This window comes from Rhincodon typus, chromosome 1 (assembly GCF_021869965.1).
Source record: "Rhincodon typus isolate 14 chromosome 1, sRhiTyp1.1, whole genome shotgun sequence".
Lineage (NCBI taxonomy): Eukaryota > Metazoa > Chordata > Chondrichthyes > Orectolobiformes > Rhincodontidae > Rhincodon > Rhincodon typus.
The window spans coordinates 123,479,665-123,496,551 of NC_063332.1; the positions used below are offsets into that span (position 1 = coordinate 123,479,665).

At 44.4% G+C, this 16,887-nt stretch overlaps 1 protein-coding gene across 4 annotated transcripts in view; it reads right to left on the reverse strand.

Moving 5' to 3' along the window:
- LOC109913338 (bone morphogenetic protein 1) overlaps positions 1-16,887 on the reverse strand; it is a 320,653-nt gene that overhangs the window by 162,964 nt on the left and 140,802 nt on the right. For all 4 annotated transcript variants that reach the window (XM_048603079.1, XM_048603072.1, XM_048603065.1 and 1 more), the window contains 2 exons: positions 14,457-14,574; positions 731-909 (listed from right to left, as the gene is read on the reverse strand). In XM_048603079.1, the coding sequence (XP_048459036.1) occupies positions 731-909; positions 14,457-14,574 (297 nt within the window). The remainder of the gene's footprint in view (positions 1-730; positions 910-14,456; positions 14,575-16,887) is intronic.

Genomic DNA, 16,887 nt, shown 5'->3' on the forward strand with positions numbered 1-16,887 from the left:
TTTTCTTTTAAAATAAAATCACTGAGCACATCTCTAAAGAAGGCTAAACACAGCAACAAAAGTGATCATTTGAATTTCAAATATGTAAGATTAAACAGACATGACTTACTGGCATGATGTGCACAATGGGTGCGGTATGAAACAATCGATGGATGCCATGTCCACAATATCTTTAAGCAACTGAAAATCCGCTTGCATGTGCATGTTTCTGTATAATATTACCCAATTTGCTGTATCGACCACCTGGCCTTCCTGATGTATAATAAAATCCCTGAACTGGTTGATTAGTAAACATCGACATTTATTTTAAACTTTGCATTTTATCCCCTCAACCTTTTTACCTGAAATGTAATGGAATCCCATCTCTAGCACCAAAAGGATCAGCAGGCATCCTACTCCAAAACCACTACCAAAAACCTCTTTGTCCAGCTTTAAAGCACCACTCAGGTAGGATGAAAAATTAAACTTTCTTTCCTTAAAAAAAAATGCATAAACATTTTTTCCCAACATCTTTAGATCAGGTAACTCACAGATCCTAAATTGAACTAAAGGTTTGTATTCTTTTCACCCTATACGCAATCACATCAGAACTGCTGTAAACTTACTTATTATTTTCATCTGACAAGTAGCATTTTTATCTGCCATACAAAATAGACAGTCAATTATTGGTGAATTACAATTACATGAACAAGAACTGAACACAAAAGTTCTTCGGCTTGTGGAACCTTACCAGGCTGGATGTTTTCTCTAATGATGGTCACATGATCATCTCGATCTGGTCTTGTGTGTTCATGCCAAAATCCAATTACATGGCCCAGTTCATGAACTACAATCCCAAACTTATCACAGTTTTTGCCTATGGATATAGCCTGAGGACCGTTACCACGTCTACCGACATAAGAGCAGCATCTGTCAAAGATAAACACCATCAGTTGTAGAATTCTCTGCAATTCTGTACACACAACTTGCCAGGTCCAAATATTATCAACAGTTCCTTTATCTTTTTCAATTATGCTCTAGTGGTATATTTGGAGTGTTAAATTTTGTATTTGCTTTTCATTAAGTCAGATGCGTGGGAAAGAGAATAATCCAATATACAAGAAGCAGATTTTGTTCACAATCCTCCACAATGATTAAACTGCAAATAATCTGTTGATAAACTTTTATTGATTAAGTCACAATTGTACTTCTTCAAATATGAATGGCATCATCTAATATGCCCCTAAATACAGTCAGCCATCACATTGCCGCTGTCAAAAAATGTTTAATGCGATTGAATAAAAGCTATCCCACAATGAAACATTAGCTCACAGCATCACACAGTGAATGGATGCAATTTTGATTCTCTACTACATTGGGATCCTACGCTTCTCTGTATTTCTGTAGGTATGCACTACACAGAACTAGGTGCTCACCGCAAGTAAAGCAATACCGTATATACTCGTGTAAAAGTTGAATTTTTTAGCCTTTTTAAGGTTAAATTTATGGGGTTGACCATTACATGAATACTACTTTTGCGGGGCTGAAATTCCCCAGTCCAAACTACTGTATTATTAGCAGAAGCCCAATTAATCTCTAAACAAATAAAGAAAAAAACACAATGAATTACGATAATTACTCTAATATCTTAACTTCTAGTTCAGCAGGCAGCTTTTGTGCAATCTTCTCCGCCGAAGTACTAAGTCATGCCTTCTCATGAACCTTGTGTACCATCTAGCACTTGCCTTAAAATCTAAAATTCCATCCTCCTTTGACTCATTTCATGCATGGATTCGGATGGTTTCACAACTAACAGCTTCCATTTTGACAATTTTCAAGTAGCCACTGAGCAAATGTTTTCTCTATTTGCGGCCACTTGCCAGGTTTACCTCGGTTGGCACACTTTTCGTTTTGGCACTGTCTGAAGTTGGTTCGATATCTTTCTCCAGTCTCTCAAGTTTCTCCGAAACACAAAATTCTCTTGCTGCTACAGAGTCATTTGTCTTCTCTGCAACTTCAATAACTTTCAGCTTAAACGTTGCACTATATTTTTTGTTTTTTCTGGAGGCCATTTTTACACAAAATTATGAAGAAATTTCAAAACACATAACAGCATGAAAAAGATTCATTTCCTCATGGTAACATTCATATACAGAATAATACCTTGTCTCACAAATGCTGATCTGTTATTTAGAGTCAGAGAGTCATAGAGTAATACAGCATGGAAACAGGCCCTTTGGCCCCAAACTAGTCCATGCTGACCATGGTGCGTGCTCAGCTAGTTAAGAATTTGTGAAGAACCAGGGTCGACTTTTAAATAAGATATATGGAAAATTCCAGATTTTTTGACCAAAAATAAGAGGTCAACTTTTACATGAGATCAACTTCTATTCAAGTATATACAGTAGATAAAATTATGGGCTCAAATTCCACTCTAGAGACTTAAATGCAACTGAGTTGACATTTCAAGGCAGTACTGAGGAAATGCTGTGCTGCCAAGATCCTGTCTTTTGGATTGGAAGCCAACCTTCAGCCATCTCAGGTAGATGTTAAATATCCGATTATAAAAAAAATGGTATACTCTTTTGGCTAAAGTTTACCCTGTAACCAGCATCACACTAAAAAAATTGTTTGGTTGTTCTCTCCATGCCTTTTGTGAAAATGGTGGTTAAACTTAGTTCTGTAGATGCTGATGGCCATCAGCACCTCATGGATGTCCAGTTCTGAGTCATTAGGTTTTGTTCAAAGTTTGTCCAATTTAGCACAGCAGGAGTGCCACACAACATGACGGGTGATATGCTCAAGGTGAAAATGAGACTTTGATGCCACAATAACCGTGTGGAAGTTTCTCCTACCAACATAATCTTGCATGGATACATCGCAAAAAGGTAAATTGGTGGGGATTATTTCAAGTAGATTTTTCCCTCTTGTTGGTTGCCTCACTACATCCTACAGACACAGTCTAGCAGCTATGTCTTTTAGGACTTAGTCAGTTCAGTTCATAAGTGCTGTAAGCGAATCTTGGTGATGGATGTTGAAGTCTCCCACCGGGTATACATTCTCCGCTCTAGCCACCCTCTGTTCTTCCTCCAAGTGTAGCTCAACATGGAGCTATGTAACATATGACTTCATCAGCTAAAGTTGGGGAACTGGGCCTGGTAATCAGTAGGCGGTTTCCTTGTCTATATTTGAACTCTTGCCTTGAGACGATGTGGGATTCAGAGTCAATGGTGAGAACTCCAAGGGGGAGTTAGTTAACACCATGCTAGCATTTCTGGTGAGCAACTAACAGTCAACCACAATTCTGTAGACATGGAGTCACATGAAGGTTAAACTAGGAAAGGACAAAAGAGTTCCTTTCCCTTCTCTCAAGGGCATTAGTGAGCTTTTTTTTAAAATTACATCCAACCAATTGCTGAACTGCATTGGTTATCATTACATTAGCTTTTAATTCCCGATATTTACTGAACTCAAATTTCAGCATCTATCATGACAGGATTTGAACTCTCAGCGAGTCATAGAGATGTACAGCACAGAAACACAGCCTTGGGTCAAACTTGTCCATGCCGGCCAGATATCAAAAATTAGTCTAGTCCAAGTTGCCAGCATTTGACCCATATCCCTCTAAATCCTTCCTATTCATGTACTCATCCAGATGCCTTTTAAACGTTGTAATTGTACCAGCCTCCACCACTTCTTCTAGCAGCTCATTCCATACACGCACCACCCTCTGCATGAAAAATCTGAACCTTGAGTCCCTTTTAAATGTTTCCCCTGTGGCCTCTAATTTTGGATTCTGCTACACCGGGGAACAGACCTTGGCTATTCACCCTATCCATGCCCTTCACAATTTCATAAACTTTTATAAGGTCACCCCTCAGCCTCCAATGGTCCAGGGAAAATAGTGACAGTCTATTCAGCCTCTCCCAATGGCTCAAATCCTCCAACCCTGGGAACATCTTTGCAAATCTTTTTTGAACCCTTTCAAGTTTCACAATATTCTTCCTATAGCAGGGAGACCAGAATTGCGCACAGTATTCCAACGGTGCCTTAACCAACGTCCTCGACCAACATGACCTCCTTACACCTACACTCGATGTACTGATTAATAAAGGAAAGCATTCCAAATGCCTTCTTTACTAACCTGTCTACCTACAATTCCACTTTCAAGGAACTATGAATCTGCACTCCAAGGTCTCTTTGCTCAACAACACCCCCAGAACCTTCTCAGAGATAGCAAGAACTGCCGATGCTGGAGTCAGAGATAACACAGTGTGGAGCTGGAGGAACACAGCAGGCCAGGCAGCATCAGAGGAGCAGGAAAGTTGATGTTTCAGGTCAGGACCCATTTTCTGAAGAAGGGTCCTGACCCCAAACGTCAACTTTCCTGTTCCTCTGATGCTGCCTGACCTGCTGTGTTCCTCCAGCTCCACGCTGTGTTACCCCATTCAGTGTATAAGTCCTGCCTTGATTTACCTTTCCGAAATGCAGCACCTCACATTTATCAAAACAAAACTCTACCTGCCACTCTTCAGCCAATCAGCCCATCTGATCAAAGCCCTGTTGTACTCCGAGGTAGCCTTCTTCAACACCAATTTTGGTGTCATGTGAAAATGTACTAATTGTATGTTCTATGTTCACATCCAAATCATTTATATAAATGACAGAAAACACTAATCGTTGTGGCACAACAATGGTCACAGGCCTCTAGTCTGAAAAGCAACCCTCCATTCTTTTAAATGGAAGGTATAAACAGGATAAAAAACACAGACCCCTCCCTCCCAACACTGCCCCCCCAATCTCTTTTGGGCAGGGACCACAGGAAGCCAAAATCAAAATAAACTCAAGTAAAAGCAAAGTAAGCAAAACAAATAATCAAAGAAACAAATAACCAACTAAATAAATGAATCTTCTTCACTCCATCCCTATTGAACACTCCTGGGACAGGAACAACAATGGTTTAAAATCCAGAGAAAGTTCCCCTGCTCATTTCAGCTAGAGCTAAAACTCCCCTCACACCGATCCCCATCGGGTGTATCTGTGACAGGGACAGTACGGGGCTAAAACAGAAGGCCCTTTAGCTCTTCCAAGGTGTCCAAAATCGGAACAAAGGGAAATAAAGACTGCCCTCTTCCCAAGGAACCAAACTGAAAATAAATGCAAACTCGAAAGGCAAAGTGGAAACTTATATTGGAGATAATTAAGTAAATCAATATCATTATCCAGGCTGATAATGCACACCAGCCCCCGCAGCGCCCATTGGTCTCGAAAGGCCTTGACTGTGCTGGTGGGCATCATGTGCTCCCTCTCCAGGAACAACCGAGCATGGATGTAACCGCGAAAGAGGGGCAGACAGTCAGGAACAACGAGCGCCTCTTCGGCCCACTGCCTGGACCTGTTGATGGCCATCTTGGCCCGGCCCGGGAGCAAAGCCATGAGAAGGCTTGTGGGTTGTCCCCCTCTCCCTGAACCGCATGCCCGTAGGTCAGGAGTGTGGGGCTGAAGTGCAACCAAACTTTTAACAACAGCCCCTTCAAGAAACTAAAAAAGGGTTGCAGACGAACGCACTCGACACGTAAGTGGAAGACCGTCTCCTCTAGGCCACAGGATGTGCATCTTGACAGGCACCCAGTAAAGTTGCTCAGTGGTCAGTTGCACGGGAACACCACATGCAGCACTCTCCAACCCAGATCCCCGATGTAAGAGGGGAGGACACCTTCGTAGAGGGTCCTCCACAGGGGATCTCCACCACTGGGTGCGAAACATTACGCATGTCTGGGTGGCGGGTGAACGCACGGCAGAATGGAGTGTGCAGCATCAATCCATACAAATAATGCCTCCATGCCGTTAGAAAGGGCACCTGGAAGATATCCATGAGACAATTCAGATTGTGGAGCACCATGTCACAGGGGAGGGTCCACAGCGTGGGGCAAATGTCTCTGGATGGACAGGGATCAATTTGTCCAGAAGCCCACCACATGCCTGAGCTGCCTCGAGTGTGTGCGAGGTGTCGGGGCCAAGTGCCTCGCCTATCAGGCTCCGGATGGCTCAGGGTCATGGACCAGAGGTGAACCAACACGCTCACAGTCACCTGTGCTGGTGTGAACCAGTTCACTCCTCTGCCATCCAGAGAGTGTCCCCGACTCCAGTGAGCCCTGTACCCTGAGCTCTCTCCTCCCTCGGCCTTTGCAAACCACCCTCAAGGTTCAGGCAGTGGCTCCCTGATGAAAGTCACCACTCCAGTAGGGGGAGAGCTCCGGAGTGAGCCGTCCGTGTCCCAGACCGTGATCAGGTCCAAATAGAAGAACAAGTAATTCCTGGAAGAGGACCTGAGGCCGGGACCACTCCACAAACAGGAACTGCATGTCGTAACGGAGGCTGTGCCCCTGATGGAAGAAAGACGCCATCAGGGCGCACCACCTCGGAAGAGGCTCAACTTAAAAAGGTATCACCGCCTGGTCTGAAGGCGGAAGTCATTACCTGCGTGCAAAGGCACACCAGGGTCTGACCACCTTCCTCAAGTGGAATACTCAGAAATGCTGCAGCAACCCAGTGTTGCCTCTTGTCCCAGAAAAATTTGACAAGCATTTTCTGGATGGCGGTGACAAAGTTGGCGGGGGAGGGACCAAAGTAACCAGCTGGTACCACAACATGGAGGCCACATGGTTTATGACCAGGAGCAGTCCTGTCCAGTGTGCTAGGCGAGCGGTCACTTTTAGTCTCCAACTCATGCCAATTGGGCAGCCAGGATTCCTCAGCAGGACAAAGATGGACTCCTAGGTTGAGGAGGTGAGCGTTTCTCCACGAGAAGCACCAGAGCTCCTCCGGCAGGGGGTCCATCTGCCACAGACCGACGAGAAGTCCCAAACACTTGCTCCAATTGATCCTGCAGAGGATGATGCAGAGTAGACCTCCTGGCACTCACCCATCCTCCACAGGCACACTGGGTCTATGGACACATGGAGCACGTCACCGGTGTACGCTGAAAGAACCACCTGCCCGTGCAGAGCGAAACCTGAAAGCCATTTATACAAGAGGCGCAGGAATGGCTCCACGCAGACAGAATAAAGCTGGCTGGTACGGGGGCAGCTTTGACGAACTCCTCTCCCAAAGTACAGGGGCACCATCAGGGACCCGTTAACCTTCACTAGGCACTCTCGACGATGTACAGAAGTTGGATCCAGGCAACAAAGTGTGTCCCAAGCCCAAATGCTCACAGATACTCATGACCCACTCTGTCAAACACCTTTTCCTGATCAAGGGAGAGAAAGGCACTTGACAGGCCAGCATTCTGGGAATACTGGATTACCTTTCTTGGGCAACAGAGTGATGACGGTCCTGTGCAAAGAAAAAGGGCATCTCTCCGGCCGTGAAACGTTCCTCCAGGACCCATGCATAGTCACCCCCAGGACTTCCCAGAACGCCCTGAAGAACTCCATGGTCAGCCCATCGAGTCCCGGGGACGTGCCCCTGGACAGATGGTCGAGGGCACTGGTTAGCTCAGAGGAGTGTCAAACTTCTTGGCACCCTCAGGACTGGCCTGCAGCAGGTCCATCCACAAAACTTTGCAGACCCGGAGAGGAGAGCCCCATAATAGCCCATCACATGGGCCCTGATGCCCTCCGGATCAGAGATGAGGGATCTGTCATCAGCAGGCAGCACAAGGAGTTGCTGGTGGACCTCGTGCCTTTTTTCCAGTGAGTAGAAGGGGAGCCGTGGTCGAGATCCCGAAGGAACTGGACCCACAATCTCATGTACGCACCCCGGGACCCAACAAGATGAAGGCTACGCTCCGGGACCCGCTTCTCTTTGTAAAACCCCCCAACAGGGCCAGGTCCACATCAAGCTGATGGAGACGTGACTCCAGGTTAAGCACCACCTCCTCCAATCCCTCGATTCTGGATTTCTGCCTCTCCGTCGACCGTCATGCATACTGCTGACAGAAGACACAGATGCGTGTCTTGCCTACATCCTGCCAAAGCCTCAAGGAGAGGAAGCCCCCAGATCCGTGTCCTTCTCCAGCTGGTCTAGAAGTGACGAATCGAGTCCCGGAACCGCTCGCCCTCCAGCAGCAGGTTGTTAAAGTGCCAGTATGCCAACCTCGCTCTGGTGCTGCATGGAACGAGCTCCACCCAGACCAGGTTGTGATTGGGCAACAGCACCTGCCACATGGAGGCCTTCGGAATACAGGAGTCATAAGCCCTGGAAATGTAGAGGTGGTCAATTCTGGACACTCAGACCCCAGGCTTTGCTAAGCTGAAGGCAATGGAATCAGGGTGGAGATTTCACCAGACATCTACCAAGTCAAAGGTGTTAACCAAGTCCCTCAACTTCCCCAGCGAGATGGAGCTCTTGTGGGTATCGCCATTATCCCGCTTCTTGAAGGCACAATTGAATTCTCCCCGGAGAAGGATGAGCTCGCCCTTGCTGATGGAGCTAAGAAGAGTGGACACTTCCTGGAGGAAGCACGTCTGCTCAGGTCCCATCCAAGGTGTGTATACGTTCACAAAGTAAATCATGAGTTGGAGGAGACGGCCTGGCACATGCTCTTGATGCTCAAGATCTCTGGCTGAAGAAAGGGGGCCAACAAGATAGCCACCCCAGCAGAATTGGAGGCCAGGTGACTCACGAAGAACCTCCTCACCATTCCAGAAGCCATGTAGCTTCGTCCCCTGAAATGATTTGAGTTTCTTGCAGGAGGCTCACTGCATACTTTCGTTGCCCGAGGATCGAGAGGATACGAAATCTGTGCTTGGTCTTCTTGTTGCCATTGACGTTGAAGCTAGCTATGGATGTCGTCATGGCTGCAGTATGTGGCTTCACTACCAGTTAAAACAATGAAACCCAACTTACTGAGCGGGTGGAGGGACTCTTCCTCCCTTCCACTCCCTGAGGATGCTGCAAAGGACTCCCTGGCACCATCGCTTCATGTTCTTGTCCATTCCCAGGCCTGCCAATGGAGGCCAGGCAGACAGAACCAGTAGCAGTAGAGGATTCCACCGGGCCATAGCCAACCGGACTCCGTCTCAGCGACCAAGCACCCTCTGCAAAAAGTCCTGCAGTTTCCCAATGAGGATGAGGGGGAACTCGTCCGCAAGCACCATGTCACTCTCTTACCTCATCTAACTCAGCAGTGCACACACCCGACACCAAGTCCTCCTCCAGGTCGTTGCCTCCAAGCCCTGACACCTCCCCTGCATCGAGTGCAGGGAGTGGTCTGGGGTCAGCAGCCTGACACACCCCTGTCTCAACCTCAGCCCATGGTCAACATCAGGAGGATCCTTTGCAGGGACCTCCAGGTCTCGGATTACGCCAGACTCAACTAAAACGTTGACTGAAATGTTGGGCCCACTGGATGGCAGCAGTTCAGAAACCTCCTCCACTCCCAGCCCCAGGTCACCTCCGTATCTAGGAAAAGATCCCCAGTAAGGGCAGAGGTCACTGACATAAAGGCCTGGGAGGGAGCACGGAGGCCTGCTCCTTCATCACTGCCATCCAGGGTGCCCTCTGGATAACTATCCCCACCGCAGTCCCCAACCAGTGTAGGCAGCACCTCGAGGTTTTCTAATTCTTCTGGCATGGGGAAGACCTCGTGGCCACACACACTTCCGTTTCTGAGGTGCGTGGTGCATTTGTGGTGAACTACGATGGTGCCTTCATGACCCCTAGCAAGGAGGGAGAAGGGTTTCCAGGAGATGCTACTCCCTCATCCCAAGGGAAGGTGTTGTTCGTACTGGACTCTCCCTGCCCCTCTAACCCTGAGGGGTGGTGCCTTTTTCTAGGAGGATGGGGGAACAAGGGACACCTCTGTCTCTCCACTGTCCTGATGCCCCTCTCCACCTCAAACATCCTCGTTTTTTTCCTTGTCCATCACAGGTTCAGGGCACGCAAGGGGCCAGGGGAAACTAGGCCACCACCTGCTCACTTGCACTTTTTACCGTCAACAAGCCTCAGGCTGCCCTCCAAATCCCATGCCTTCCCGAAGGACCTGGGACCACTATCCTTTGCGAGGTCTCCCTCCCCAGGTTGGGGCTCGATGGCCTTAGGGTCACCCTAAGGAGGATGGTAGGATTATTGGTGATTGACAATGAGTAGGGTGGTTTAGTTAAGTCATCTTGGACGAGTTGCTCTTTGGGTGCTCTGGCAGCCAAGAGCACAGTTAATCAATTGTATTAGTGCTCTTCCTTCTCCTCCTACTGTCCAACTGTACGAGGTTCTGGTACTTCATAATGGCAAAAATGAAATCTACTATAGATAATCACAAACATGTAACTCCAATCAGGTTGTACTGTAAAATCCCTCCAAAAATTCTCCAGGCAACAGCACCATTATTTGAGTGTGCCAACTGACTGTTCAATGATTTTTCTGGTGGCAGCAGTCTTGTTGAGAGCCAGTTCTTCAATTTTGTGCCTTGGATTTTGACAGGAGTTATGAGTCATGAGTCATGTCTGAAGAGGATAGCTCCTGATGCCAGAAGCCACCCTGTAAACTGAAGGCCTGATTAGAATGAAGAGGAGACAAGATTGGCGTTGAAAGAGTACATGATAACTGCTACTCAGAAACAGGACACAGATCTGCATGGAATGCAGTCTTTGAGCAAGCTCGGCATTATTGCAGAAGTGACAAGCTGCTGATAGGGAAGATTCATGATGATGTGGGTGCAGTTTAGTAATGCCTTACATACTGGGGGAGTTTACCACAAGGGGAAAGCAATTGCTCTCATGTCCTGTTAACAAAATTAATGCTTCTCCTGACACAGAGAATCTCTTGTGAACTCCTGCTATAACAGTGGAATCTAAATTGTGCAATGTTGCTGATATCAATTAATGCAGCTTGCTATATAAAAGCTGAGCGCCACAGTTGACAATATTTTCCCAGGTTCAGGGCTTGGATTGCCACTGAGGAAAAAATTAAGGTGTAAAATTAAGGTGCTTGAGATGTTGTTACTCTAAGATGACGTGTTTGGAGAAGTACTCTGAAAATTAACTGTCAATATATTTGCCTGCTAAGTAAACACCTCATCCTTCCTTTCCCAGGACTGGATTTTATAGGTTGAGTGGGCTACTTGCTCACAGGGGAAGGAAAATCGGCCACCAACTGATGTGCCCGGAAGAACCCTACCCTGCAGCCATCAATGCTGGTGTTGACTAAACCAGCTCACAATGGAGTTTCTTCTCTTAATGGAGCAGGTCCCACCCTTAAAAGCTGCCAATCAATCTAGGAGTCCCGGCAGTACCAGTTGTCAGTAGCACGCGCTGCTCAGAATGCAAAGGGAGCATAAAGAAGCTGGAGGGCTGCTGGAGACAGGCACGTCCCAGGCATTTAAGGTAGCAAAGAGATCAGAGAGCACAGGAAATGGGGTGGGGATGAGTCGTCTGGTTTTGGAGGGAAAGCACAGGGAACAAAGGGAGAGTTGATATCTTGGAGGCGTGGGATACACCCAATGTGTATTGGCCTCCCTTAAAATGATGTGCGCAACTTCATTCCTGCCTTTTAAGTGGCCTCCCTCAAATAAAAGGCCTGGCCACCCCGGCACACAATAACTACATTATGCTCATAGGCAGTATATAACCTGGCTTGGTAACAAGCTAAACTGATCCTTAATTATTTATTTAAATATGGCAAGAATATTACTGACATTGACATCCACCCCCCCTACTGCATTCTGGGGACGGTTCTGGCATGGTTAGGAAGGTGTAAACTGGGTGTTACTCGTATTTTACGTGGACTCCACTCCCCGTGCCTGAAATATGCCTTAAAATCCAGCCTCAGGACAAACTACCTCCTTTATGGTCTTCTTGATTCTCTAACTTCAAAGGCAGCTATACTAGAATACCACACAATAAACAGATGCATGAGTAGACAATGCAGCCCCTCAGTCTGGCCCACACTCAGCAAGATCATGTTGATTGGCCTCAAGCCCTCAAACTCCTGCTTTGTACCAGCTTAACATAGCAGTTAACTCCCTAATCTTTCAAAACATACAGACTTGTAACTTTGCTTTGAAGGACACCATAAACAATTCCACAACAGCCAATTACTGATTTCAGAGAAGTTTACATTTCGAGATTCATGTAATATGCTGACAAATGTTCAGAAGTTAAAGGAGTAGCCTGAGGGAACAAACTAGCAGCTAACCCAGCACTGTATCAGTTCTATCAACAATCTTGTTGAAAGATCCTTCCCACCAGTTAGTACAAGGTACCCAGTGTATTTTCATGTTGCAAGTCAGGCACTGGAACAGACCAATATCACAGAAAGTCCCCAGAACAAGCAAGGAATCCTTATTTAAATGACTTTTGATCACTGTTTTACATACTACCAATGCAGGCACCCAAGGAGCAACCTGGTCAAACACGACAGGTACTCATTTCCACCACAAAGTGAACATGTATGGTCCATCGGCATCTGCTAGAGCAAGGCTTCCCAGCATGTGGATCAGAAAAGGGGTCACAGGTGTAATTTTGAGGAAGGGAGTTCCAAGGTATAGAGCTCTGCCCCATATGCTTTCTCTCCTGCGTTATCCCCCAACCCCTAAATTCTCAGCTCTTATCAAAGGGTTGAAGGAAGTTTAGAATCTTAATATGGAGTTACAGTGAGAAAAAGTTTGGGAAGCACTGGGCTAGATGCCTGAGAAAAAGGAATGCATCAGTTAATTTCTCAGCTTAGTGCAAGAGGGCACAGACGTTGTTTGAATTTACAAAGCTCTGGGCTAATTGATCTTTGCCAAAGCAGCAATTTAAGGGTGAGAATTGGCCATGGGACAGGAAGAAAATGAACAACCGTTTCAGTACACAATGTGATGCTATCCCCACAACAGATTGCATGTGTTTGCACATCACGGGAAGATAGGTTCAGGTTTGGTAACTATGCACAAATGCTAAAATTGCCTCTCAGCACTCATTAGTGGGAAACAAAGAACAGCAAGTTGGTCAAGCTATAGACTAAGCTTCACTGAGGCAAAATCTCATAACAGCAGCCTTTAGGAGTACAGAAAAAGGACCAAAAGCTTATAAGTTGACCTTATTATCTAAATGGAAGATCCTAAAATGCCACCAAGATAATGGGGTATTAATACTTAACACACTTGTCTGATGCTCCTTTCTCTACACTTTCAAATATACATTTTAATTAATTTAATTAAACAAAAACGCTAATGCCTTTGCTGAAATTCCAAAGAACATTTTATATTAATATGTCAAGTTGCTTGTGCCCTCGCAAACAACTGTAATAAATCCAAGACCTCTGTGATTCACTTTCTAATGCTTCTGCAAATTCCATAACAAACCCATGTTTTCCCCCGGCCTGTCTAGTGCAGTCATGCAAAACATTGGATTTGATGCTAATACTCTACACCAAGCCAAAGACCAACTCTTAACACTGCAACAAGAATTACACAACCATTAAGACAGGCCTCCTACCAGAAACACCAAGCTGCTGCAGCTGTACTTCTGAATTTTGTAACAATCCCTCAAGTCTGCAGACATACTGGCAGAGAAACACTACACCAGTATTTTTTTCTCCTGGACAATAATTTCTGGAATTTCATGCAGAAGTCGAAATGCAAAGTTAACCACCATTCCTCAAACAGATGCTGCACAAAAGACTATCTTACCATAATTTCTTCATGTTAAATTGACTGAAAACAACAAATCGTACAAACAGAAGGCTATGCCTCCAAATCATCAATCCACCACTCCAAGTTGGGTCTGAGCAAAATAGAGCATGAGAGAAAGAGTGGGGAAAATATTATATTTTCTGCCTGTGGAACATAAAACTTGGTGATCACATTTGACTTTAACATGGAGATGGGATTAAGTTCAAGTTTTCTAACTTCTAGTTATAGAACAATTGATTTGCTAGTATCATGCAATTGATTTTATTTATCCATGGCCAGTTACATCTTTTGATTTTTCGAAATGTAAAATTATGTACACTGCTTAAAATGCAACATGCACAGCAGAGTTAATGCAAATCAAATGTGATCATAATATCCATAATGGTGCCAGGCTGCAGTAGTGCCCCACGATTCATCTCGTCTATGCAGGTACATGTAGCAGTTTATTTCAAAGCCTGTTTGTAATCATGGTTAATTCCATTTCGTGCTGTCATTTTGATCAATGGTGTCAGGCAAAGATCAACAAATTGCTGACAATAAATCGTGGCAGCGCACTCATTTTATGCTTTTGCACCTTGCCAAAAATATTTCTTTTTAGCTACACAGAATAAAATAAATGGTGGCAAAGGAATTATAACTGAGAAAATCCCAAGAAGAATGGCTAAAAAATGCTTGCTAAACAGATTTTGGCCACTTGTCACAAAGAGGTCTCTGTAGTTTTTGGCTTTCTTTTAAGCAGCTTAAAGATTGTTCCGAGTTAGCACTACAGAACGCATAATGAATTTACACCTTAATGCATTGTTGGTCAGGCCTATTTAAAAAATACAAATTGTTAGCAAAGAAAACAGTTTTTGCTTACCCACACGGCCTGTACGTGAAGACAATGTAACTCTCTTCATCTACTCTCTCAATGAATGTGACGCATGTATGTTTCTCCCAATGCCGCATGGCCTGTTTGAACATTGCCCGCTGGCTGCCTAGAGGAATCAGATCACTAATTGAGAAATTATATCACATCATCCAAACAGTAGCAAAAGATACTTTAGAAAGTGTATCTTTTTAAAATCAACTAAACTCACCATTCCACTATGGCATTTATGCTGGAGTGAACAACAGACATGTAGTAAAGTTATACACTGCGAGACACTTTGTTTAAAACAAACTGCTTTGTGTAACTGAGATTAGGTTGACATTGTGCTGATAATTATTTGTAAACATGTTGGCACTGAGGCACAAAATGCAATGCAAAGTTGTGCCATCAGTGGAGACAATTTCATGTTAACACGTTTTGACTCTAACACAAAAATGTCTATGTCAATCGTGTGAGGGTGGGGGGGGGGGGGGGAGAAGAGGGGGGGAGGGTGGAAAAGGGGGGGGGGGGGGGCAGGGAGAAGGAGAAAGTGGCAGTGTAGCTCAATTGTTAATTTATACCTAAAGAAAACTTGCATTTTTGTAGCACCTTTTATGACTGCCTGTGAAGTACTTTTTGAAAAGTAGTCAGTCAGTCAGTCAGTCAGTCAGTCAGTCAGTCAGTCAGTCAGTCATTGTTGTAACGGAAGAAATGTGGCATCCAATCTGCACACCTCAAGCTCCTACAAACAGAAATTTGATAACTTGATAATGTGATAACACTTTTGTGACAGTGAAAGAAAAAAAAAATCGGCCATGACATCAAGGATAACCAACAATGCCTCGCTTCACCTCAGCATCCAATACAGGAATTTTTGCTTTACATGCAAAGGGGCTGCGATTTAATATCTCATTTGAAAAATGGCATCTCCAACCACACAACCACACTGCATTGGAATGTCAGCTTTTATATTTACACTTATGTGGGGCTTGAACCCACAAACTTGTGACTCAGAGGCAAGAAAACAAAGTTACCTTTCATTCAAATAAATTGAAATAAACTTTTATTTAACGTTATCAATTTAGAAGAAATAACATTTTAATGATCTTCATAAGTGGCAAGGCTGATTATCGTGTTGAAATTATCCATTTTAAAATTTTCCTATGTTCAAAAGTACTTTTGGAAGTGGGATAATAAACATGTTTCTTAATGCAGAGAACACTATCCGTTCAAGGTGGTTTCATTTCCTGTCTCTGAATATCACCGGCAGCAAAGATAAATAGTTGCCGTTGGAACCACTTGCCATCTGTTCTGACATTTTATTCTATCTGTCCATTATCCAGGCAAATGATTTTTCCATTACTAATCCAGAAACCAGTTTAGGCACTGGCAAGAACAGCAGCATGAATGCAACTTGCAAAGTCTGTAGATGCACAAGTCAGAGACAGTAGGTACATTGTTTCTGTGGTCTCAGAATACATTAAAATTGCAGTACAAATGGAGTATAAAACGATGCAATTTATTCCATCCATTCCTTAAGTTTTTTTTTGGTTTCAAATGGGAGAAAGAAAACAGTCAACATTTAAGGCAGCACAAGTAGATTGTAGACTGATGGGATTCAAAGCAGTGCAAGTCTCAGCCATAGTCAGTTTGAGCCTTGTTTCAAGTAACATAATGAAACAAAGTGGAAGACAGCATTATCATCATTTCTAAATGTAAGCACTGCAGAAAAAGAAAGAAATATGCTCACCTCCCAAATTCTGACAAATCATTCAAGTTCTTAACATAGCATATGGTGGTGCCAGCATTTAACTGCAACTCTATAAGCTTAATATGCTGCATAGCAGAATTGTTTGCCTGGAGACCAATATAGAAAGAGATCCCTGATTTAATGTCTCTAACGATGATAATTTAGATTTGAAATGTTTTTGGAGCTTCAAAATCACTATGCTCAAAATTATAGTCAATAACATAGAAGCAGGAGTAGGCCATTCAGCCCCTCAAGCCTGTTCCACCATTCAATGAAATTATGGCTGATCTTTGGTCTAAGTCCATATACCTGTCTTAGGCCCATATCAGTGAATAGCTTCGCTTGGACTGATCTTGTTTTCTGTTACTTAGACCTCTTCCATCATCCTTCAGCTCAAAGTTACTTTACTTACCCTGCAAGTTGCTGAAAGTATGAACTGATAACTTTACTGAGCTGTGCTCTTCATGGGATGATTGTTCCTGAGCACAAGGTACTGGATGATATACACATTACGACTGGTAATTATGCATGTTAAAATTGCTGTTATTTTGGTAGCAAAAATCTAGGTCACCTTAACGGGACTCGTGAAAACACCCCATTTCCATTGCTAATAGCCTATCATATTATTGATATTAAGATACCCAGGGACAGCTAATACTGAGACCCAGAGACAAATTCCAGCTTCAAGTT